Below are 27230 nucleotides of genomic sequence, written 5' to 3' on the forward strand. Positions count from 1 at the left end.
CAGACGGTTTGAGTCTGAGTGCCGGCGCTAAGTCGATAATAGTACCTTGGATATCCCAAGTCTATATTGTTCGGGATCTAGAGCAGTGAGACCGGCCAAAATAGCGGCACTAGCTTCTTTAGCGTCCATTCCAGGTTTGACAGCGGTCGCATTGAGGATTTTGTATCTACGGGATGCATTCACACACAAGAAAGGGAACTCAGAACATAGAGAACAAAACAAGAAGTCCACAGAAGGCAAAAACCAAATTTAACAGAGTTGTAAACCAAATGGCCACAAAGTGAACATAATGGTCACAAAGTGAATCCATTGGCCACAAAGTCAACCAAAATGGTCACAAAGTGAACCAAATGGCAACAAAGTAAACCAAATGATCACAAAGTCAACCAAAATGGCCACAAGTAAACCAAATGTTCACAAAGTCAACCGCATTTATGTCTCGAACACGTTCCGTTTCCGTTTTAACTACTAAGTGGTTTCATAAAAGCATACTTCCTACTTGGGTCAGAAACATGCTTAATATGCATGCTTTTATTAAATTTAATAACTGAGTAGGAACGGAGTGGAGATGGAACGTATTCGGGACGTATAGGTGAGCTGGTTTAGTAGTAAGGAAAACGGTAGAAAACACGTTAGTCTGAACTGTTCAGTTGTTGCTGTAACGAGATTGTAAGCCCTAATTTCACATTATAACTGAAACTAGAAACATTATAACTTATATCTATATCTATAACATATATCTATTACTATAACTTGGTCTATTTACTATCTCATGATTTGTCCCCGCCAAAAAATGTCCCTATTTTTTAGGTCAACTGTTCAGTTGTTCTGTAATAAGATTCTATGTTCTAATTTGACATTATAACTAAAACTAGAAATAGTATAACTTTATCTGCGATCATGATTGGTCCCACACAATTTTCTATTTTTTCCCTGAACTGTTCAGTTGTTGCTGTAACGAGATTGTAAGCCCTAATTTCACATTATAACTGAAACTAGAAACATTATAACTTATATCTATAACTATAACTGAGAATCTGAGTATTCTCGAAAGCTCACCAAATATTACCACCAGTTGTATGTCGAATCTCAATTGTCTTTTAAATTTTTAATTTTAATTAATGAAGATTCTTAATTGAATAATTATTCCTCGATAATTATTTTAGTTTTATTTTTATTATAACTATAACATATATCTATTACAATAACTTATATTTATAACTTACCCTTGCCACCAGCATCAGCAGGAGCACCGCCAGACTGACCGGGATGGTCGGCGAAGATTTCCACCAACAGTTTGTTGCTACCCTTCTTGAACTGATCTACCACGGTGTCGTTCAGGGGATCCTTGTTCTTCTCTAACCAACCGGTGATGTTATAGGACACCTGGGGAAGACCAACGATGGGGTTAGTCCAAATGCATTTAAATCTTACGACAGTAATCGGACGGACAATTTGCTAGCTAAAAACTAAACACAATGATGAAATAAACAAACGTGAGGAATTCTTCAAATTATTTGGTGAAAGTACATTGGTAAAGTGTACTTTTCTGGATTGATTGGAGAGATTGTCCAAGGCAATGACTACAAAGTACAGACATGTTATGTTGTTGTTGTAGCGGCCTAAGCTTTCGCCGAATGGCGATAGCAGAATAAAGAAAAGATGTCTTTTTGTATCTGCTATACACCGGGGTGTATGTATGTAGTATGTACAAACAGATGGGGTTAGTCCAAATTCATTTAATCTTACGACAGTAATCGGACGGACAACATTGTTAACATACTATCATGTATTTGAACAATAAAAATAATTGAATTGAATTGACAATTTGTTAGCTAAAAACTAAACACAATGATGAAATAAACAAACGTGAGGAATTCTTCAAATTATTCGGTGAAAGTACATTGGTAAAGTGTACTTTTCTGGATTGATTGGAGAGATTGTCCAAGGCAATGACTACAAAGTACAGACATGTTATGTTGTTGTTGTAGCGGCCTAAGCTTTCGCCGAATGGCGATAGCAGAATAAAGAAAAGATGTCTTTTTGTATCTGCTATACACCGGGGTGTATGTATGTACAAACATGTTATGTTTCTTTTAACTTTGAGGTTTTCTGGACATTTTAACTAATTAAAAGATAAATCTCCCGCTGTTTAGCCAGAGGCGATACTTTTCGTGAATTTTAACACGTTATGTTTTTCCATTGACTAGAGTTGTATGAGGTGTATTTTAATTGCTTTTAAATAAAATTACAATACAATGAGATTTTAACTTTGAGGTTTTCTGGACATTTTAACTAATTAAAAGATAAATCTCCCGCTGTTTAGCCAGAGGCGATACTTTTCGTGAATTTGACAAGTTATATTTTTCCATTGACTAGAGTTGTATGAGGTGTATTTTAATTGCTTTTAAATAAAATTACAATACAATGAGATTTTTTACGGCTTTCTTTTAAGTGGCAGGGTTCTCCTAGAGGAGCTCTTCCACCCAACCACTAAATTTTTCTTTCACTGTGAGCCTTTAAGATATTTCACCAGGGTATTGAATGCCCCTAGACTTTGTGAGTCCCTTATATCCCTATGAAGAGAATTCCATAATCTCATGTTTTTCCATTAGATGTGCGACTTGTGCGATATCTCTCTCAAATAAATGAGGATAAAATTCCATACCTCGGCTGGGATCGAACCCAGGCCCTCCTGATTACCAGGCGAGCGTCTTGACCACTACACCACCGAGGCAGGTTTTATCGTGGGGGTGAATTTCAAGTTACTTACCGGGCTGTTTCATTTCATTGGGAATGATACAACGTACGAAGTGAGGCTGAGTGGATCTCAGAGTGGTCATCAAGTTGTTCAATTGTTCCTGAAATTACGGCAATACACACCATGAGTTTACACAATCCACTGATGACGATGGCCAAAGTGGCCAAATTTCCTCACTTATTTTGCTGCAGCTGAATTCATACAGTATTATTTGGGTTAACCACATTTTTTTTCATTCCTCACTTATTTTGCTGCAGCTGAATTCATACAGTATTATTTGGGTTAACCACATTTTTTTAGACTGCTCAAACCTCAAGTACCTATGTAAATGCTAAGTTTGAATACATTTCCGAAAAGGATTTGAAACTTGAAACTGAAGGAAAATTTTTCATTTTTTTTTTAGACTGCTCAAACCTCAAGTACCTAAATGCTAAGTTTGAATACATTTCCGAAAAGGATTGAAACTTGAAACTGAAGGAAAAGAAGGCCCTTCGGTCCCAAGTTGGTACTTTGGCAGTATTAATATATCGTTGATAGTAACGGACTTATTGAGCATACTCCAAATAATAACGGTATTTATAATCATGATTTTGATAGTAATATCTTCAACGAAACTAAGCAAGTCGTAATAGGGGGGAAAATATAAATAATAGTAACACGTTGGTTTTAAGAAATAAACACAACACAGACGGCACACAGGATAAGGTATACGAGTAGAATATTAACAAAGAATAATCAAGACATATTCAGACTCCTAGATTTAATACACTCTGGATATTTTGGACTTGTGCGGTCCACAATAAACCATCGCCTCGGTAAGGAATGAAAATGTGGCCATCAAAGCCTTGTATTTGAACTATTTTGGCCACTTATACTGTTTTTCTCAAAAAAATCATTAATTAAACTAGTCAATGTTAATATATAAATAAAAAAAATGTTAATAATAATAATAATAATAAATAAATAAATAAAACAGATAAGGCACGAGTAGGATTATTATTTTTTAAGGATTGAATATGCCTTGCAAAATTAGGACGGACAAAACACAGACATTACGTTACGTCAAAATTGTTAGTATTCCAGGTTCTTCAATGGAGGTGTTCAGAAAACAAATGGAAAAATAGTCATTTACGTTGAAAAAATTTTCATCTTCGGTAGTCTCCGAGTTGGTGGATTTCCTCTGACGTAATGAACGTTTTTTTCGAGGTATCTTCTCACGTTGAAAATGGAGTGACAAAAAACAAAACTACAAAATTAAGAATGGTATCGGTTTTATAGGATACATTCCAAAGTGCAAATATGGTTCAAAATGCAAATAAAAGATTCCTCTCAAAGAATGTACATCTGAAACCAGAAACTCTTCAGTAGAGAGGCGGGAAAACACAAAATGAACAACCACTTTATGATTCCTCAAAGGGTTCTCTCTGCTTTTAAAGACCAAGCACAAGTCTTCACGATGGTTGACTGCGGTTCAGGACGAACCAGCCAATTTAACATGGCTAGAGCAAGAGACCATCACCCCGGTGTATAGCAGATACAAAAAGACATCTTTTCTTTATTCTGCTATCGCCATTCGGCGAAAGCTTAGGCCGCTACAACAACAACATAACATGTCTGTACTTTGTAGTCATTGCCTTGGACAATCTCTCCAATCAATCCAGAAAAGTACACTTTACCAATGTACTTTCACCAAATAATTTGAAGAATTCCTCACGTTTGTTTATTTCATCATTGTGTTTAGTTTTTAGCTAGCAAATTGTCCGTCCGATTACTGTCGTAAGATTTAAATGCATTTGGACTAACCCCATCGTTGGTCTTCCCCAGGTGTCCTATAACATCACCGGTTGGTTAGAGAAGAACAAGGATCCCCTGAACGACACCGTGGTAGATCAGTTCAAGAAGGGTAGCAACAAACTGTTGGTGGAAATCTTCGCCGACCATCCCGGTCAGTCTGGCGGTGCTCCTGCTGATGCTGGTGGCAAGGGTAAGTTATAAATATAAGTTATTGTAATAGATATATGTTATAGTTATAATAAAAATAAAACTAAAATAATTATCGAGGAATAATTATTCAATTAAGAATCTTCATTAATTAAAATTAAAAATTTAAAAGACAATTGAGATTCGACATACAACTGGTGGTAATATTTGGTGAGCTTTCGAGAATACTCAGATTCTCAGTTATAGTTATAGATATAAGTTATAATGTTTCTAGTTTCAGTTATAATGTGAAATTAGGGCTTACAATCTCGTTACAGCAACAACTGAACAGTTCAGGGAAAAAATAGAAAATTGTGTGGGACCAATCATGATCGCAGATAAAGTTATACTATTTCTAGTTTTAGTTATAATGTCAAATTAGAACATAGAATCTTATTACAGAACAACTGAACAGTTGACCTAAAAAATAGGGACATTTTTTGGCGGGGACAAATCATGAGATAGTAAATAGACCAAGTTATAGTAATAGATATATGTTATAGATATAGATATAAGTTATAATGTTTCTAGTTTCAGTTATAATGTGAAATTAGGGCTTACAATCTCGTTACAGCAACAACTGAACAGTTCAGGGAAAAAATAGGAAATTGTGTGGGACCAATCATGATCGCAGATGAAGTTATACTATTCCTAGTTTTAGTTATAATGTCAAATTAGAACATAGAATCTTATTACAGAACAACTGAACAGATGACCTAAAAAATGAGGAAATTTTGTGGAAGGACAAATCATGAGATAGTAAATATGACCAATCCATAATTATATGAAGAATATTACACGTTATCCCATTATTACCCATTACAGTAACAACTGAACAGTTCAGGAAAAAATGGGGATATTTGATAGGAGGGTCAAATCAGCTAATAAATTTTCTAGAGGGCAAATCATTAGATGGCATCACTTAAATGTTTCACATGAGGAATAGGACAATTTGTTTTTAATAATGTGTAATACTTTAATCAAGCTTTGGAGAGGGCTTACTGTTAAATCCAAAATTTGGGTTCAGGGATTTATCGAAGACCTTATCCTTCGGAGGTCATCATAAGGCCCAAGATTCAGGCTGAAAGGGTATTAAGGTCTGAAGAAGAATTTAATTTACCACGATGATTAATATATTTCTCTGCAAAATATTCACTTCAATTAATATATTTAAGTTCATTTTTCAGCCTTTTGATTTTTTCTCAATTATTATTTATTCAATATTAATTATTCAACATGAAGAAACCTTTTTTACTGATAAAAATTTCACCTTATTTGACCTTTTCCTTTTTCCCCTAAAGTTACATGATCTTAGCTCCCGCCACCATGGCTGCCGAGTCCGATCCCAAAGTTGCCGCCTCTAAATGTCTTGTCAACTCTCTACAGGGTAAATTATTGCGAGTACAGGACACTTCGCAATTCCCCGCCATCATGTCTTTCCAACTTTTAGTGTCATTGGTTTTTGACAATCGAAATATTAAACTTATTGTCAAAACCTCAGCTTAACTCCATACACAAATAGCCCACTCTGAGGCTTAGGTGTAGGGGCAACTGCCCTAAAGGATGGGTTAAGCTTATACGAATCTATGAAATCTTACAGTCAAAAGCTAAAAATTTCAGACGAAAACACTACTCTCCTTCCTATAGGATAAGGAAATATTCAAGTTCATTTTTCAGCCTTTTGATTTTTTCTCAATTTATTATTTATTCAATATTAATCATTCAACATGAAGAAACCTTTTTTATTGATAAAAATTTCACCTTATTTGATCTTTTCCTTTTCCCCCTAAAGTTACATGATCTTAGCTCCCGCCACCATGGCTGCCGAGTCCGATCCCAAAGTTGCCGCCTCGAAATGTCTGCAAGAAGTCAACTTGGACCCCGAGAGTTATCGTATCGGTCACACCAAGGCAAGAACAGCTCTGCATCTTCGTGAAAATTTGGTTCACTTTGTGACCATTTTGGTTGACTTTGTGAACATTTGGTTTACTTGTGGCCATTTTGGTTGACTTTGTGATCATTTGGTTTACTTTGTTGCTATTTGGTTCACTTTGTGACCATTTTGGTTGACTTTGTGGCCAATGGATTCACTTTGTGACCAGCAAATATGGTTCAAAATGCAAATAAAAGATTCCTCTCGAAGAGTGTACATCTGAAACCAGAAACTCTTCAGTAGAGAGGCGGGAAAACACAAAATGAACAACCAACCACTTTATGATGGTGTTTTTATTTCGAGCATCTGATGCGATTTGGTTTCGAGAGTGCACAGTAATGCCGTTCAAAAATGGCCGTTTTTAAAACGGAATTGGCTTGAACGGAGAAAAAAATTCCTGTGATTTGTGTTGAATATTGAATTTCATTTGACATAAAATCCTGGAAAAGAACTACACACAGTAATGCCGTTCAAAAATGGCCGTTTTTAAAACGGAATTGGCTTGAACGGAGAAAAAAATTCCTGTGATTTGTGTTGAATATTGGATTTCATTTGACATAAAATCCTGGAAAAGAACTACCCTATATTTTCTTACACACAAAATGCAAAGGTGGACTGTGTAATTATATCATGTATAATACGTATATCTTTGAATATAACGTACCCAAGAAAAAAGATTTATAGTCATGTATCTTGATGACTAAGTATACAAAGAAAAATGGGCACTTCAAAACACAGTAAAATGAAAAGCTGGCTTAATTTTCTACTAGGGCGATAGTAAGAGAAATAGATAAAGAAATTATATGGAACAAAAGTCCCAGAAGAAGTGAAGAAATTGAAGATTGAAAAAGAAAACAAAAATTGTGCAAAATAGTTTACGTGTAATACTAGGGCGATAGTAAGAGAAATAGATAAAGAAATTATATGGAACAAAAGTCCCAGAAGAAGTGAAGAAATTGAAGATTGAAAAAGATTACAAAAATTGTGCAAAATAGTTTACGTGTAAAAAACACTTAAATCAAACTAACTACTGTAACATAAAAAGGCAGTTCTTTCCAAAGTTTACTTGAAAAGGAAATTCAACATTTAACAGAAATCACAAGAGAGTGCACAAAAAAAGCCAACGTTAACGTCTATATTAACGTTGTTGATGTGTCTTGATTCTACGTCTGTGAAACAATTACACTTGAGTAAAAATAGGAAAGTAAAAATTGTGCAAAATCAAAAGACAACAGTCACAGTGAACAGATTTTGACAAAGAAGTGCTCGATGTAAGAGTGCTTTGTTGTAAAATATAGTTATACCTTGTATGAGGAAGATACGGTAGCAAAACCACCACCCTTCTTTCCACGGCCACCTCCTGAATGAACGCAAGTTGTTAAACAAAGGTAAATGAGAATTAATAGAAACTCTTAAGATTAACTGTTAAGAAATAATAATAAGAAAGGTGTCACTAGGTTTCTAGTTAGTCATTAGATTTTCGGTCCAAGAAGATATGCACATGAAAAGAGTTACAGAAAAAATTGAGTGTTTTCGGCCCGAAGGACCAAATTACAATGAAAATTTCAATCCGGGCCGAAGGACCAAATTACAATAAACATTGCAATCCGCCCCAAAGGACCAAATTATATAAAAATTCAAACAAATAAAATTTAAAAAATACTGAAGTTAATCAATGTGCATATCAACTTGACCATGTTGTTTAAGATAAGCCATGAGTATCACAATGTAAATATTCACCATACAATCCGGGCCGAAGGACCAAATTACAATAAACATTGCAATCCGCCCCAAAGGACCAAATTATATAAAAATTCAAACAAATAAAATTTGAAATACTGAAGTTAATCAATGTGCATATCAACTTGACCATGTTGTTTAAGATAAGCCATGAGTATGACAATGTAAATATTCACCATCTTGACGTTATTCTAAAGGGAATATACGTGGATCACGGGGACAGCGAAATATTTACACCACTGTTGGCCAATAGTTAAGTCAGTTAAATCTTTTTTACGAATAGTTAAGTCAGTTAAATCTTTTTTTAGAAGAGATAAATAAATCGGCAAACGTAATTCAGAAGCGAGATTGGGGACGGAGTTAGGATTTAGTTAGGGTGGGCATCATGTCTTTCAAACAAATCTGGAATTTCGATCATTTCTTCCAGTATGAAAGTCCTTTGTCAAAAATGCAAAGAAGCTTGGTAAAAAATATATATCGAAAAAAATTCTCTCTAAAATGAAAGGGTTTCAATTGATATTTTGGTGATTTTTGTTTATTTAATAAACCCTCTTTACTTTCCTTCTTATCTTTTCTTATCCTATAGGAAGGAAAGTGATGTAATCGACTGGAATTTTCAACTATTGTCAATAATTTTAACATTTCGACTGTCAAAATCCAATGACACTAAAAGTTGGAAAGACATGATGGCGGGGAATTGCGAAGTGTCCTGTACTCGCAATAATTTACCCTGTAGAGAGTTGACACGGTCAAGAAGGAAGATCCCTTGGTTCGCTTGCCTCCTGGATAAATTTAATAAATGGAATGGTACATTAAAATCAATTCTAAAAACAGCCTGAATCTTGGGCCTTATGATGGGATAAGGTCTCCGAAGGATAAGGTCTTCGATAAATCCCTGAACCCAAATTTTGGATTTAACAGTAATCCCTCTGTCTCCATAGCTTGATCAAAGTAAACATATTGTTAAAAACACATTGTCCTATTCCTCATGTGAAACATTACACTAATACCATCTAATGATTTGGAACCTAGAAAGTGTCTCTATTTATTAGCTGATTTGAAGGGATTCAAATTGATACATATTGGTGATTCTTGTTGTTTACTTTCCTTCTTATCTTTCCTTATCCTATAGGAAGAAAAGTCTCCTCATTCCTTATCCTATAGGAAGGAGAGTAGTGTTTTCGTCTGAAATTTTTAGCTTCTGACTGTAAGATTTCATAGATTCGTATAAGCTTAACCCATCTTTTGGGGCTGTTTGCCTCTACACCTAAGCCTCGGATTGGGCTTTTTGTGCACGGAGTTAAGCTGAGGTTTTGACAACAAGTTTAATATTTCGATTGTCAAAAACCAATGACACAAAAAGTTGGAAAGACATGATGGCGGGGAATTGCGAAGTGTCCTGTACTCGCAATAATTTACCCTGTAGAGAGTTGACACGGTCAAGAAGGAAGATCCCTTGGTTCGCTTGCCTCCTGGATAAAGTTAATAAATGGAATGGTACATTAAAATCAATTCTAAAAACGGCCTGAATCTTGGGCCTTATGATGGGATAAGGTCTCCGAAGGATAAGGTCTTCGATAAATCCCTGAACCCAATTTTTGGATTTAACAGTAAGCCCTCTGTCTCCATAGCTTGATCAAAGTAAACATATTGTTAAAAACACATTTTCCTACTCCTCATGTGAAACATTACACTAATACCATCTAATGATTTGGAACCTAGAAAGTGTCTCTATTTATTAGCTGATTTCACCCCCCTATCAAATATCCCCATTTTTTCCTGAACTGTTCAGTTGTTACTGTAATGGGTAATGGGATAACGTGTAATATTCTTCATATAATTATGGATTGGTCATATTTACTATCTCATGATTTGTCCCCCCAAAAAATGTCCCTATTTTTTAGGTCAACTGTTCAGTTGTTCTGTAATAAGATTCTATGTTCTAATTTGACATTATAACGAAAACTAGAAATAGTATAACTTTATCTGCGATCATGATTTGTCCCACACAATTTTCTATTTTTTCCCTGAACTGTTCAGTCATGATTTGTCCTTCCAGAAAATGTCCTCGGGGGTTGCAGAGGACAAGGCAAGACAATTTGGAGATTCATGCATGTCGACTAATGTCGAGTTTTTTGACCAGTTCGGCAAATCTTTCATATTTTGTTTGGAAGCGTTCCCATTATTTTGAAATTTACGGTTTTCTTTCGACATAATGTACTTAACATTAAATTTCTACAATAAATTGCAAGATTTGCAAGGTTTATGGCCGAAGCTACAATCCAAGTTTATTTATCTGTACATTTTTAGACTTTAAGGAAGCCTTTGATAGGGTCAAAGTCGAATTTGCAACACGTTATATTGATTTGAGAAGATTGCATCTGGGCTTTCTAGAATAAAAGGAGTTCAGAGTGTTTCCCGTTAAACACAAAAGTTCAGACGCAATTACTAAAAGATTGAATAAAAGGAATTAAAAAATGTACAGATAAGGATCATATTTTAATGCAGTAAAACAAGTCTGTACAAATTACAAAAACTATTTGTACATACTACAAATGGAAAAAAAAAGGTTTGTACATTGACATTTGATAAAATGATAAATGTACAGGCAAATACGAGAGACAAAAAGCAAAAAATACGGTCAACAGTAGAAGCCCAGAGTGTGTCTTCAGGGTTTTGCGGCTTCTACCTTTTCAATCAAATCAATGCAGGACTGCAAATCCATTCCGAAATCGATAAAAGTCCACTCAATGCCTTCACGTTCGTATTCTTCTTGTTCTAGTACGAACATGTGGTGGTTGAAAAATTGTTGGAGTTTTTCGTTGGTGAAGTTGATACAAAGCTGTTCAAATCCGTTGGACTAGGCACGGGATTTTTCGAACAAAACAAGATACAAACACATGAAATGCACGCCTTTCCAACGTAACGAAAAGGTAGGGGTTGCACGGGGGTTGCACGGGATTTTTCGAACAAAACAAGATACAAACACATGAAATGCACGCCTTTCCAACGTAACGAAAAGGTAGGGGTTGCACGGGGGTTGCGGAGGACAAGGCAAGACAATTTGGAGATTCATGCATGTCGACTAATGTCGAGTTTTTGACCAGTTCGGCAAATCTTTCATATTTTGTTTGGAAGCGTTCCCATAATTTTAAAATTTACGGTTTTCCTTCGACATAATGTACTTAACATTGAATTTCTACAATAAATTGCAAGATTTGCAAGGTTTGTGGCCGAAGCTACAATCCAAGTTTGAATTTCAAGTTAAACCGATTAACCAATCTTAAACCATCTGATTTAGTTTTGAAGGAAACGCTTCCAAACATTTCAACAACAGTTTTGGACAGGGTAACATGCTGGTTGGAATGTTCTGAAATACAAAAACATTATAAGACATAGGTACTCAAAGTTATACATATGAGTATTGGTTACAAGGTGCAAGGTAAAGGTCTGGAGTTCGGCAAATCTTTCATATTTTGTTTGGAAGCGTTCCCATAATTTTAAAATTTACGGTTTTCCTTCGACATAATGTACTTAACATTAAATTCCTACAATAAATTGCAAGATTTGCAAGGTTTATGGCCGAAGCTACAATCCAAGTTTAAACTTCAAGTTAAAAAGATTAACAAATCTTAAACCATCTGATTTAGTTTTGGAAGGAAACGCTTCCAAACATTTTAACAACAGTTTTGGACAGGGTAACATGCTGGTTGGAATGTTCTGAAATACAAAAACATTATAAGACATACTCAAAGTTATACATATGAGTATTGGTTACAAGGTGCAAGGTAAAGGTCTGAAATACAAAATTGTGGTAGACATACTCAATGTAGTTGTGAGCATTGACGAGACAAACAACTCAAGATGGAATACCTCAACGTATCAGTGAGAGGCTAGGTCAAAACAAGGGTGAAAACGAATGAAAATATTGTTCCAAGTTCTACAGTTAATGATGAAATTAATATAAAAGAGTTAATATGGTCCGTCATGAATGAGGTCAATGCATTATTTAATGTTACTTTTATATTTCATTAAACACCCGATTTCACAGAATTCTACGAGGTAATGAAATTTGTCTTACAAGAGGAAATCCCAAATTAAAGAAAAAAAATCATAGAATTAATTTCAAGTATGAATTTATTTTGCAGAACATGAATGAGGTCAATGCATTATTTAATGTTACTTTTATATTTCATTAAACACCCGATTTCACAGAATTCTACGAGGTAATGAAATTTGCCTTACAAGAGGAAATCCCAAATTAAAGAAAAAAAAATCATAGAATCAATTTCAAGTATGAATTTATTTTGCAGAATATTATTTTCATTCGTTTAAAAACATGGGGACGGTCTTCATTCTGAATCCGTACAGAGTTGAAAAAGAAAAAGTCCAACATCAATAACAATGTTGGATTTCCGGGGGGAAAACACCGTGAACTATAAGTCATATCACTTAACTTATACCTTTTCAATTAATTCAATACAAGCTAACAAGTCCATTCCGAAATCAATAAACGCCCACTCAATGCCTTCACTCTGGTATTCTTCTTGTTCGAGAACGAACATGTGGTGGTTGAAAAATTGTTGCAGTTTTTCGTTGGTGAAGTTGATACACAGTTGTTCAAATCCGTTGAACTAAAAACGGGGTGTTAGGATTTGAACAAAAAAAAGTACAAAAATCAAATGAAACACACTCCTTTCGAGGTGGTTGTTGCAGTTTTTCGTTGGTGAAGTTGATACACAGTTGTTCAAATCCGTTGAACTAAAAACGGGGTGTTAGGATTTGAACAAAAAAAAAGTACAAAAATCGAATGAAACACACGCCTTTCGAGGTGGCTTGTTGCAGTTTTTCGTTGGTGAAGTTGATACACAGTTGTTCAAATCCGTTGAACTAAAAACGGGGTGTTAGGATTTGAACAAAAAAAGGTACAAAAATCAAATGAAACACACGCCTTTCGAGGTGGTGAAGAAATTCAAACATTCAAAAGAAAAGAAAACATATAAGATAAAACATAGAAACACTTATTTACAAAGGGGAAAGTTCTAAAACATTCTAAAATCTAATCGTACTCAGGGTAACAATGGTGAGCATTTTTCTATCTTGGGAGAGGAAATAATCTACTTGGGAAGAAAACAGAGAAAAACATGGAATAAGAAAATGTGAGAGAATAAAAGAAAACATTTAAAAAGAAAAGAAAACATATAAGATAAAAACATAGAAACACTTATTTACAAAGGGGAAAGTTCTAAAAATTCTAAAATCTAGTCGTACTCAGGGTAACAGTGGTGAGCATTTTTCTATATTGGGGGAGGAAATAGTCTACTTGGGAGAATAAAAGAAAACATTTAAAAAGAAAAGAAAACATATAAGATAAAAACATAGAAACACTTATTTACAAAGGGGAAAGTTCTAAAACATTCTAAAATCTAATTGTACTCAGGGTAACAATGGTGAGCATTTTTCTATCTTGGGGGAGGAAATAATCTACTTGCGAAGAAAACAGAGAAAAACATGGAATAAGAAAATGTGGCTAAACCACCTCCGCGAATCAACAGGAGGCTATTCTATACAATTGTACAAATCGATAAAAGTAATGCTGTCACTAGAAAGTTTAATCAAGATTGGAAATTTTCAAATTATTATTTCGTGTCACTATGACACAAATATTGCATTGAAAAAAATAATATGATAAAAGATCATAAATGGTAAAATTTCGACATTGTTTGAATCTTTTTTTTTTTATATCTTTCTTGTCACTGTGGTAATGTTGGACTTCATGCAGTTTTAGTAAGGGAGTTTATTTTCAGATATTGAAAAGTTCCACTATACATACTTGAGGAATTCACTGGTAACATGGAAAGGGTAATACATATTTTCATTTCGGAGATTTGGGGGAAGTTGCTCATGCTATGATTTGAAATTTGGGAAAGATTCTGTTTGATAAACATAATACAACATATCGAAGCGCTTTTTATATTAAAAAAAAAAAAAGAAATAATACAGGTATTTCCCGTGAATTAAAAAAGGGGAAAATAGTGTTGTTCATGCTATGATTTGAAATTTGGGAAAGATTCTGTTTGATAAACATAATACAACATATCGAAGCGCTTTTTATATTAAAAAAATACAGGTATTTCCCGTGAATTAAAAAAGGGGAAAATAGTCATTCTGTCATGCAAATCATCTATGTACAATAGCTGTGAAGTATGAGATCCTGAAAAGTAGGATTTAATTAAAAATTACTCAAGCTTGATCAATCAGATATTCTTTATTCCAGCTGGGATTCGAACCCAGCACTCTCAATAAGTGCTCTTAACCACAGAGGCGTATAACTCTAATTGGCTGATTGAAAACTCGCCCTAAATGGTCTTATTGCTAACGATCTCCACTCTAATTGACCCAGACAAAGTGCATAGTTAGGAGGCACTTGAATATTCAAACCAGGGATTGCGAACAACTTGAAGATTCAGACCATGAAAATAAAAGTAATGCTCTATCTCTTGGAAAGTTTATATTTGTATATGAGTGAGTGATTAATTAAGGACTGCCAAAGTAGGATTTGGAGTTCTGCTTTGAATGTCCTGTTACAAATTACAAGTTTTTCAAATACTTAAGTATTCAAAGATTCAAACGATGTCGTTAGTCAACATACACATGTCTGTTAGATTTCAACGTGACCACAGAAACAAGAAACGGGACGAAACGAAGAAAATTGATTAGATTTTGCTAAAATTAGGAAGAATGATGAGTTATTGCTAAAATTAAGGAAGAATAAATTAGTGCTAACTTCAAGGAAGAATAAATTAGTTTTTGCTAAAATTTAAGGACGAATTAGTTATTGCTAAAATTAAGGAAGAGTTTATTTAATTAGTGCTAAAATTAAGGAATAATTACGTAACTTTTAGCAATAACTATACAAGAGAAAGGACGAAACGAAGAAAAATTGATTGGTTTTTGCTAAAATTTAAGGAAGAATTAGTTATTGCTAAAATTAAGGAAGAGTTTATTTAATTAGTGCTAAAATTAAGGAATAATTACGTAACATCATTGGTAAAATATGATTATCATCAAATGTTTTTTCATGTCTTTGAGTACAGGTTCTTTTCAGGGTACTTAAGAGCTTTTAGAACAAGTCAACTTTTAGTGCTAACTTCAAGGAAGAATAAATTAGTTTTTGCTAAAATTTAAGGACGAATTAGTTATTGCTAAAATTAAGGAAGAGTTTATTTGATTAGTGCTAAAATTAAGGAATAATTACGTAAATTTTAGCAATAACTATACAAGAGAAAGGACGAAACGAAGAAAAATTGATTGGTTTTTGCTAAAATTTAAGGAAGAATTGGTTATTGCTAGAACGAAGAATTAATTATCGCTAAAATGTGCCAAAATTAAGGAAGATTAAGGAATAACAAAATTTTAGCAATAACTATACAAGAGACAGGACGAAACGAAGGAATTGATTAGTTCTTGCTAAAATTTAAGAAAGAATTTGTTATTGCTAAAATCAAGGAATACTTTAATTTTAGCAATAACTATACAAGAAATAGGACAAAAAGAAGAGATTGATTAGTTTATTAAGGAATAACAAAATTTTAGCAATAACTATACAAGAGACAGGACGAAACGAAGGAATTGATTAGTTCTTGCTAAAATTTAAGATAGAATTTGTTATTGCTAAAATCAAGGAAGAATTTAATTTTAGCAATAACTATACAAGAAATAGGACAAAAAGAAGAGATTGATTAGTTTTTGCTAACCAGGATTTTCCAAATATTGAGTATTAAATAGCTATTATGTAGTGCCTAGGCCTAGAGAAAATAATAAGCGTAAGGGTAAACGTTAAGGTGTTAAAAGCAATGCATAGTCATTTATATCCGAGAACATTAGTACCTGAAAATGAGCAGAAAATAGATTAGAAGAAGTTTTAGACAAGTTTTAAAAAAGCTGAAAATTTAACTGGCATTTCATGAGAGATTTCAGTAAGGCTTGAAGAAAGAGAAATAGACTAGACAGTACAATAAATAAATTAATTGATATGAAAAAAAAATAGTAAAAAAAATCAACTACATTTAATAAGAAAGAAAAAAAACGAAAAGAGGTACAATTTTAAGGAACAGCGACCAAAACACGTTCCGAAATATCTAAAGTTTACGTTCGTCAACAGCAAGACAAGGTCACAAAATTCAAAATCGCCTTTCGAGAAAAAATGGGGAACCGTTTCCATATGTATGGGGGCAAATGAAACCTTTTCCAAGTTTCACAAAACAAAAATATAGAATATGATAAGAAAAATGAAATTAAGAAATGATAGGGGAAAGGATTTGTAAAAGGATTTTCAAGGATATATTGAAAGGATTAAAGGCATTTCTAAGGATAATAAGAGGATTCAATCGTAGAGGGTGACGAGATTACGAGATAATGATTTCTGTGAAGAACGTTAATTTTACTCTATATTCTTAATTATCTTTAGGTAAATGCATTCTAGTACTTTAAATTTTAAAAGATGCACAATCATTGGTAAAATATGATTATCATCATATGGTTTTTCATGTCTTTGAGTACAGGTTCTTTTCAGGGTACTTAAGAGCTTTTAGTGGACATGGCACCCACCGAGTACATGACCTAGATGGTTGAATTGGAGGGGAATGGGGAAAGACTCTTATGTTAGCAAGGGTTCGAATTGGGTAAATGGGAGCTCTTCAATCGTAGAGGGTGACGAGATTACGAGATAATGATTTCTGTAAAGAACGTTAATTTTACTCTAAGGATTATATTCTTAATTATCTTTAGGTAAAATGCATTCTAGTACTTTAAAAGATGCACAATCATTGGTAAAATATGATTATCATCAAATGTTTTTTCATGTCTTTGAGTACAGGTTCTTTTCAGGGTACTTAAGAGCTTTTAGAACAGGTCCATGTATCGTCAACCTCTACGATTTTGAACTCTTCATCTCATACGGAGAAGGCACTTACATCGAAGATCTCAAAGCCAGCAATATCTAGTACACCGATAAAATGCTGACGCTTCTGCTGAGTGTCCAGGGTCTCGTTACACTTTTTAACCAAAAATTTGAACAGTCTGTCGAAAACACCCTTGCACATGGCACCTATGGAATAGTTAACCTAAGAGAAGAGAATGGGACAGATGAATTATTCTTCAAAGAACCGAGTTTTGAGGGACAAGGGGTTTCGGCATGCCAGGAGTCAAATTTGTTACACATGCTGTGATGTTTGGGTGGAGAAGAGAATGGGACAGATGAATTATTCTTCAAAGAACCGAGTTTTGAGGGACAAGGGGTTTCGGCATGCCAGGAGTCAAATTTGTTGCACATGCTGTGATGTTTGGGTATACGCATACACGAAAAGCCCACCTAGAGGCTCAAAAGTAGGGACCAAGGGCCCGAAAGATGTGAGCTCCAGGAATCTAAGAATCTTGGATGTACGTACGAGTATAGGTACATCTTTTTCATTGTTGGTGTACATTTCTTTCTATCCTTGAATGTATCTCCAAGTTTGCGTCAGATCATTAAAATTGAATAATGTACGTCACAAGTGGCGTGTATCTGGACGGATGGCCAACTCAGCTTCGTGAGAAATACTGAGGTTTAAACTTAAAATCCCTATGGAAAAAACTATGGAGACATCAAGTAGCTATCGTATGAAACTTGAATGAAATATTCAAGTATTTATCGTATTTTGGCGACATACAACATCCTTGTGTTACCCCTCTTTTAAGCACATGCTTTTTTCTGAACGAATAATTCCAATATAATCTTCGGATTTAGTTTCTACAAGAGAGTCTACCGTTTGTATATCCTACGAATGAACTTCTGGATATGTGAACTATCCTAATTACAAAGGATATTATTTATATCAAATAAATAAAAGATTCATTTCTTTCTTGTCACTGTGGTAATGTTGGACTTCATGCAGTTTTAGTAAGGGAGTTTATTTTCAGATATTGAAAAGTTCCACTATATTTGAGGAATTCACTGGTAACATGGAAAGGGTAAAACATATTTTCATTTCGGAGATTTGGGGGAAGTTGTTCATGCTATGATTTGAAATTTGGGAAAGATTCTGTTTGATAAACATAATACAACATATCGAAGCGCTTTTTATATTTAGAAAAAAAATACAGGTATTTCCCGTGAATTAAAAAAGGGGAAAATAGACGTTTCCGTATGTATGGGGGCAAATGAAACCTTTCCCAAGTTTCACAAAACAAAAATGTAGAATATGATAAGAAAAAGGATATTAAGATATGATAGGGGAAAGGATTTGTAAAAGAATTTTCAAGGATATATTGAAAGGATTAAAGGCATTTCTAAGGATAATAAGAGGATTAAAGGGATTTCTAAGGATGATATCAGTCTGTCGACTATACTTACATCCGTAAGCTCAAATTCTGAGCCATCGTTGACGCCCGGAATTCGGGTTTTACCCTGGCTTATAAAATAATATTCCTCGATACGATTGCTTAGCATGCACATTTCTATACAGAAATACAAATACATGGGATTTAAACATATGTACACAAATCGGGAATACATATTATGTACAGGTGAAATACATGCAACACATAATGGGCAAGCAAGAGAAAATTACATATTAGGGGATGAAACGTGCAAGCAGATGGAAATAGTTAAACAGTGTAACAAAGAAAACTATTTCTTTGTTTCCATTGAAACAAATTTTGTGATGGGATTTTTCAAGGAAGGTGGGATACAATAGAAAATTCATATTAGTATCAAATCACGTGGATTAATTTTTAGCTTGTAAATGAATACTTTGGGCTAGCTCCAAAAATATGCCATTATTTCAGCAACTTTAAGGTCTTGTAGTCCTTAGATCAAGTTTTATTTATTTTACTGATTTATACACCAATATGAACTTAATTTGGATCACAAAACCTTGGAAACTGTGTGAAAAATGTTTTGATGAAAATGATATGTAAAAACTCTGTATGTAAACTGCAACATTTAATGAAGCTGCAACATTTAATGAAGCTGCGAACATCAAAAACGTGATAGGTGTAAATTTTCACGAATATGTCCAAACGTAGAAGTCTTTGCAAATTATTTCAAAGTCAAGCCATGTCTTTTTAAGAATGTCTTTTTAAATTTGTTCATTTGAGAAGGTCTCTTTAAATTTGTTCATTTAAAAATGTATCTTTAAATTTGTTCATTTAAGAATGTCTTTTTTAAATCTGTTCATAAAAAAAAACTCATAATTCCATCCAAATGTCTACCAACCATAATGAGTAATGAGCCAAATTTTTCATTGAATTCATACATTTTATACCTAATGAGCAAAATACTCAATTGAAAAATCTTGTCTAGCATTGCCTATACAGCTTTGAGAGCATGCTGGAATATTGCACATTTCAAATTACAACACTTTGCCATGCTGGTGAAAAAACAAAATGTTTAAATTTAGCAACTTTGTTCTTTTTTACATCAATGTTCTTGGACGTCAGCCATTTTCATTCGAAAACAACAAAATACATATGTAGGCACATGAAACGTATTTATCTCAAATATTGAGTATCAAATAGCTATTATGTAGTGCCTAGGCCTAGAGAAAATAATAAGCGTAAGGGTAAAAGTTAAGGTGTTAAAAGCGATGCATAGTCATTTATATCCGAGAACATTAGTACCTGAAAATGAGCAGAAAATAAATTAGAAGAAGTTTTAGACAAGTTTTAAAAAAGCTGAAAATTTAGCTGGCATTTCATGAGAGATTTCAGTAAGGCTTGAAGAAAGAGACAAATAGACTAGACAGTACAATAAATAAATTAATTGATATAAAAAAAATAGTAAAAAAAAATCAACTACATTTAATAAGAAAAAAAAAACGACAAGAGGTACAATTTTAAGGAACAGCGACCAAAACACGTTCCGAAATATCTAAAGTTTACGTTCGTCAACAGCAAGACAAGGTCACAAAATTCAAAATCGCCTTTCGAGAAAAAAAATGGGGAACCGTTTCCGTATGTATGGGGGCAAATGAAACCTTTCCCAAGTTTCACAAAACAAAAATGTAGAATATGATAAGAAAAAGGATATTAAGAAATGATAGGGGAAAGGATTTGTAAAAGAATTTTCAAGGATATATTGAAAGGATTAAAGGCATTTCTACGGATAATAAGAGGATTAAAGGGATTTCTAAGGATGATATCAGTCTGTCGACTATACTTACATCCGTGAGCTCAAATTCTGAACCATCGTTGACGCCCGGAATTCGGGTTTTACCCTGGCTTATAAAATAATATTCCTCAATACGATTGCTTAGCATGCACATTTCTATACAGAAATACAAATACATGGGATTTAAACATATGTACACAAATCGGGAATACATATGTACAGGTGAAATACATGCAACTTCTATACAGAAATACAAATACATGGGATTTAAACATATGTACACAAATCGGGAATACATATGTACAGGTGAAATACATGCAACACATGATGGGCAAGCAACAGAAAATTACATATTAGGGGATGAAACGTGCAAGCAGATGGAAATAGTTCAACAGTGTAATAAAGAAAACTATTTCTTTGTTTCCATTGAAACAAATTTTGTGATGGGGTTTTTCAAGGAAGGTGGGATACAATAGAAAATTCATATTGGTATCAAATCACTTGGATCAATTTTTAGCTTGTAAATGAATACTTTGGGCTAGCTCCAAAAATATGCCATTATTTCAGCAACTCTAAGATCTTGTAGTCCTTAGATCAAGTTTTTATTTATTTTACTGATTTATACACCAATATGAACTTAATTTGGATCACAGGACCTTGGAAACTGTGTGAAAAATGTTTTGATGAAAATGATGTGTAGAAACTTTGTATGTAAACTGCAACATTTAATGAAGCTGCAACATTTAATCAATTTGCGAACATCAAAAACTTTACTGATTTATACACCAATATGAACTTAATTTGGATCACAGGACCTTGGAAACTGTGTGAAAAATGTTTTGATGAAAATGATGTGTAAGAAACTCTGTATGTAAACTGCAACATTTAATGAAGCTGCAACATTTAATGAATTTGCGAACATCAAAAACGTGATAGGTGTAAATTTTCACGAATATGTCCATTGGCATTCGAGAAAGCACCACCGCCAACATATTGAGAGATTTGAGAGCCAAAAAATGATGTCGAAAAGAGAGAATGGAAATAAAAAATAAATACGAAAACAACGCTTGCTGTAACCTGATGCCGCATCTGCTAAGCGAGTGATCAGTGGTGTAGACATAAGGGGGCGAATGACGACCAGTGGCGGACGTAGAAATGAGGGAAGAATGTGCGGGTATTACAATTAAGGTGTCAAGGGTTGGACGTCACCCATTTGATTTACACAGGCCAGTATTTCTTAAACTCTGGAAATGTGGATTAACTAAAAGCTCTCTGTGGTAAGGTCGGACATTAGTAACGTAGAATAGAACATACCTTGTTTATACTGCCAGCATAGGACTGAAAAGTCCCCTTACTCTAGCAGTCTAAACAAGTTTTATCGTTCCGAAATCGAAGAGAGAAGGAATACAGGATAGGAGAAAGCCAGCCCTTCCGAGAACGAATATTATATGTTCAGGATAAAATCCGCACCGGGCGGGTATTAAATCCGCGGCATAGCGCTTACGAGGCAGACGCGCTACCAACCAAGCTAACTAGGCTGGCTCCTTTTTCTTTTCATGTTAAAAAAAAGTCCCTCTTTTCTACGTTTCGCCACTGGCATTCTATTCGTGCTGAAATAAACATCAAGAATTAAACATGGCAAGAACGAACGGGGCACACAGGAACGGAAATTTCTTGACTCCTGTCCAGAACATGAAATGAGAACGAGAAACATAGAAATTTATTTGCCCAGCCGAGCTGTTGCTTAGGCAGGGCACACACGACAGTGAGATGAGTTTCTAAATGCTCGCTGCTCGATGCGCTATGCTCTCCGCTCCACTCAGTTTTTAACCTAAGGATTTACACTCCGTAAACTTTTGCAGATGAACAAAGTCCACTTCATGATATTTCAATGAGATAAACATTGAAAATGATCGAAATGCGCATCGTGTAATACCTACTGTAAGTAAAAAACATGGTATCTTAAGGCTAATAATAAAGGAAGGACGGGCTAAAAATTGAGAACTCACATTGAGATATACATATTCACATACGTAGGAGTAAATCAAAAGGGCAAATAAACGGATGAGACTTCTAAAGGAAATAAAGTATGAACATCCATTCAGGGCACACACGACAGTATCGTTTCGTAAGAGATGAGTTTCTAAATGCTCGCTGCTCGATGCGCTATGCTCTCCGCTCCATTCAGTTTTTAACCTAAGGATTTACACTCCGTAAATTTTTGCACATGAACAAAGTCCACTTCATGATATTTCAATGAGATAAACATTGAAAATGATCGAAATGCGCATCGTGTAATACCTACTGTAAGTAAAAAACATGGTATCTTAAGGCTAATAATAAAGGAAGGACGGGCTAAAAATTGAGAACTCACATTGAGATATACATATCCACATACGTGGGAGTAAATTAAAATGGCAAATAAACGGATGAGACTTCTAAAGGAAATAAAGTATGAACATAAATCCATTAGTGGAATGTACGAATCCAGTTTACGATTTATTTCGTGATATAAACTAATTATGAAAAAATATTTTAATCCATTTCCACATTTGTAGTAATTTTGAAAATATGCATCATTCCATTATGCACTTACTGAATTAATTAAAGAAAGTGCCTAACTACCAACATCCTCGAGTTAATTGCACAGTTTCCAAACTCTCAATGAAATTCATGAAGTGGACACGTTTTCAACATAATTTTACGGTGGATTATATATTATCATTTAAAAGTCATACACGAAATACACTTAAATTACACATGTCGAGATCCATGACCCGAGATTAAACTCGGTTTAAGTTTAACTCTTACATCAAGCGATCTTATTGGTTGATTTCAAACTTTTCAGCCAATCACAAACGCCCATTAACCCAAGAGTTAAGCCAAGTATAAACTAAGGTTGTGGTTCTGACTATGAGATCATTAAAGAGATAATAGTCTTATCTTATTATTCAGATCCTAAGCTTATAGTCTAAAACATATAAAAGGGTTCAATCAAAAGGGAGGGGGTCAAATTGGAGCGACAAAGTTCTTACCTTTCACTCCCTTGACGGAGCCGGACATCATTTGGTAGAAAATGTGGTAGGAACGTTCAAGAGCTTGTTGGGAAATGACACGGGCCTTCTCCAGCAGATCTGAAAGGGCGAAGCAAAAGAGAGTGAGTTCCATGTAAATGCTAGTCAGAAAAGATATTAACAAATACATTGTCAAAATCTCGCGACGAATCAATAAAAAGACAATTTCAACTCTCTTGTGCCTTGCAAAATTAGGACGGACAAAACACAGACATTACGTTACGTCAAAATTGTTAGTATTCCAGGTTCTTCAATGGAGGTGTTCAGAAAACAAATGGAAAAATAGTCATTTACGTTGAAAAAATTTTCATCTTCGGTAGTCTCCGAGTTGGTGGATTTCCTCTGACGTAATGAACGTTTTTTTTCGAGGTCTCTTCTCACGTTGAACCGTGGCCTTGGGGAACATAGATTCTTCTTCAAGGATGGACAGGATACCCATGGGCTAGAGGGAGGAGGGTAGAGTATTAGAATCCGCTGAACGGAATGTGCCACTTCGTGATGTGGTCTGTTAAACTGAAATTCTCTATTTTCCATGCCGAATGGCGATAGCAGAATAAAGAAAAGATGTCTTTTTGTATCTGCTATACACCGGGGTGTATGTATGTACAAACATGTTATGTTTGTACTTTGTAGTTTATTAAGGAACTTTTTACGGTTGAATTGTTAACACTATGATGACATAATGTTTATGGGCATGTTACGATGTTCAACTGATGTTAGGCAAGAAGGAATCGAAATTCGTCGGGCAATACTTACAGTACCGGCGTAATGGGCAATGGCAAAGTGACCCGCCTGGCAACCGGGCTTGGGTGGCTTGGGCTTCTGGAATGGAGGGGATTTGCCCAAGTGCTGAGCCATCAGCTTGTCGACGAAGGTCTGATCCGTGGCCTTGGGGAACATAGATTCTTCTTCAAGGATGGACAGGATACCCATGGGCTAGAGGGAGGAGGGTAGAGTATTAGAATCCGCGGCGCTGAACGAAATGTGCCACTTCGTGATGTGGTCTGATAAACTGAAATTCTCTATTTTCCATTTTTTTATGCCTTAGATTTCTAGAACCTCAGAATTTCGACAAATTTAGCCTTTGAAATAAACTACAAAATTAAGAATGGTATCGGTTTTATAGGATACATTCCAAAGTGCAAATATGGTTCAAAATGCAAATAAAAGATTCCTCTCAAAGAATGTACATCTGAAACCAGAAACTCTTCAGTAGAGAGGCGGGAAAACACAAAATGAACCTTTGAAATGGGGCCTCTTAGATTAAAATTCCTCATTTTCCCTTTTTTATATGCCCTAGATCGCTAGACCCTCAGAAATGGGGTATACGTTGGCAATTTAGCCCCAGAATCCTTACTTTTCCCGAGCAAAGTTTGTCTAACCTCAGGGTACGAACAATTATCGTAGCCGTCACCTGGAAAGCCTAAAGCAAGATTTCGGAAAGTTCTCTCTGCCCTGGATTCGAACCTGGGACATTCACCGTTCATCTTGGACAGTCTGAAATTTGCCTATTTGAATGAGGGATCCCAGTCGAATTTTTTAGGATAACAGTGTTTTAGGGAATGGTAAAAACAGTACATACTGTTCATGCACAAACCCTGTGGAAGTATTGTCGAGTCCTGACCACTTACGGGGTAACAGTCTACGTACGATAAAGAACTCTTGGGGGGAATTTTCTATTTATTGTTGGGGGAAGATGCTATTGGGGGAAGTTTGAATGTAAATGTTTTTTACTGACAGGTCACAATGCACGACTATTTGCAAAAGGGACGATGTACAGAGACTCATTTACGACAAAAATTCTGACGAACGGGAGGAAAAGAATTCAGCTAAAATGTCACTGTGTATCCAGAAAATAAAGGCAGTCCTTAATTAATCACTCACTCATATACAAATATAAACTTTCCAAGAGATAGAGCATTACTTTTATTTTCAACACTGTCTTGTTGAATTTCCAACATCATGTTGATAGGTGTAAACACTTATTTCTGAATCCATTCAGGGTTCGCATTTTCTTGTCCAACAGATAAACTGTTGGATTCAAAACCATTAAACCTCAGACTCGTCACAATGCACGACTATTTACAAAAGGGACGATGTACAGAGACTCATTTACGACAAAAATTCTGACGAACGGAAGGAAAAGAATTCAGCTAAAATGTCACTGTGTAACCAGAAAATAATTTTTTGGAATCCATTTCCACACAAATCATGCCTGATAAATAGGAATCATGCTTTAACAGTACAAAGTACAATTCATGCACTAATCCTATAGGCTTAATTCATGCCTAGGACCATAATCACTTTTGGTTGGTTTAACCTTTGAAGTGGTTTACATAATTGTATGCTTAAAATAAAAACTTGGACAAAATGATCATCAACACAAGTAGGATCACAATATGTTCTTGTACCTCTTCGAGTTATACATTGGAAGAGTATTTTTCACCGAGAAGAACTTCACCTCTAAAAATAAAATGTGAAAACTCAACTCTCCTGGTGGTAAATAAATAATTAAATTTAAAAGAAAGCTATTTCATAAAAAAAAGTAATTTCCTACTACATGTTTACTCAAACTTTCTACCACAAATCTTTTTTTCCCTCTAATTTTTCAAGAAAATCACCAGTTTTCGACTATACTTTTTTTTATAATGCTTCTCAAAAACATTTTTCTAAGGTAATACTCTACGGAATGTGCGCTAAATTTGCCTGTAAATCTGTCATTTTCAAAGTACCTTTTGAATAGGAATATGCCCTAAAGCTGTCTAAATCTGTCATCTCACTTAACTTATACCTTTTCAATCAACTCAATACATGCTAACAAGTCCATTCCGAAATCAATGAAGGCCCATTCAATGCCCTCTCTGGCGTATTCTTCTTGTTCCAATACGAACATGTGATGGTTGAAGAATTGTTGGAGTTTTTCGTTGGTGAAGTTGATACAAAGTTGTTCAAATCCGTTGTACTAGGTTTACCTTTGAAATGGGGCCTCTTAGATTAAAATTCCTCATTTTCCCTTTTTTATATGCCCTAGATCGCTAGACCCTCAGAAATGGGGTATATGTTGGCAATTTAGCCCCAGAATCCCTTTTCCCGAGCAAAGTTTGTCTAACCTCAGGGTACGAACAATTATCGTAGCCGTCACCTGGAAAGCCTAAAGCAAGATTTCGGAAAGTTCTCTCTGCCCTGGATTCGAACCTGGACATTCACCGTCCATCTTGGACAGTCTAAAATTTGCCTATTTGAATGAGGGATCCCAGTCGAATATTTTTTTAGGATAACAGTGTTTTAGGGAATGGTAAAAACAGTACATACTGTTCATGCACAAACCCTGTGGAAGTATGGTCGAGTCCTAACCACTTACGGGGTAACAGTCTACGTACGATAAAGAACTCTTGGGGGGAATTTTCTATTTGGGGGAAGTTGCTATTGGGGGAAGTTTGGATGTAAAAATATTTTACTGACAGGTCACAATGTACGACTATTTACAAAAGGGACGATGTACAGAGACTCATTTACGACAAAAATTCTGACGAACGGAAGGAAAAGAATTCAACTAAAATGTCACTGTGTAACCAGAAAATAAATTTTTGA

The 27230-nt window shown here is 34.8% G+C and overlaps 2 protein-coding genes and 1 long non-coding RNA gene across 26 annotated transcripts in view; all 3 read right to left on the bottom strand.

Moving 5' to 3' along the window:
• Positions 1–1191: 1191 nt before the first annotated feature.
• Positions 1192–27230, bottom strand: part of LOC103524328 (myosin heavy chain, muscle-like) — an 82092-nt gene continuing 56053 nt past the window's right edge. For 19 of the 23 annotated variants that reach the window (XM_026833421.1, XM_026833414.1, XM_026833424.1 and 16 more), the window contains exons 13-14: positions 24396–24575; positions 1192–1386 (exon numbers count right to left, since the gene is read on the bottom strand). In XM_026833421.1, coding sequence (XP_026689222.1) covers positions 1216–1386; positions 24396–24575 — 351 coding nt within the window. In that variant the 3' untranslated portion in view covers positions 1192–1215. Of the gene's footprint in view, positions 1387–11067; positions 11275–12856; positions 13049–24395; positions 24576–26430; positions 26602–27230 lie in introns of those variants that run through there. The other 4 variants (XM_026833428.1, XM_026833427.1, XM_026833436.1 and 1 more) reach the window with 3 other exon arrangements.
• On the bottom strand, positions 2773–8091 carry LOC113473924. The gene is made up of 2 exons (XR_003395709.1): positions 7979–8091; positions 2773–2861 (listed from the first exon to the last, which is right to left on the bottom strand). It is a non-coding gene; the product is annotated as an uncharacterized LOC113473924 (long non-coding RNA).
• On the bottom strand, positions 18616–23800 carry LOC113473922 (myosin heavy chain, muscle-like). Of its 2 annotated transcripts, none has more exons than XM_026833439.1 (2): positions 23601–23800; positions 18616–18911 (listed from the first exon to the last, which is right to left on the bottom strand). In XM_026833439.1, exons 1-2 carry the CDS (start codon positions 23767–23769, stop codon positions 18712–18714), a joined length of 369 nt encoding a protein of 122 aa, XP_026689240.1. In that variant the 5' UTR covers positions 23770–23800; the 3' UTR covers positions 18616–18711. The 2 variants fall into 2 exon arrangements, with proteins under 2 accessions (XP_026689240.1, XP_026689239.1); XM_026833438.1 differs by lacking the exon at positions 18616–18911 and adding an exon at positions 20135–20721.

The sequence above is a fragment of the Diaphorina citri genome, unplaced genomic scaffold, assembly GCF_000475195.1.
Source record: "Diaphorina citri unplaced genomic scaffold, Diaci psyllid genome assembly version 1.1 scaffold92, whole genome shotgun sequence".
Taxonomy (NCBI): Eukaryota; Metazoa; Arthropoda; class Insecta; order Hemiptera; family Psyllidae; genus Diaphorina; species Diaphorina citri.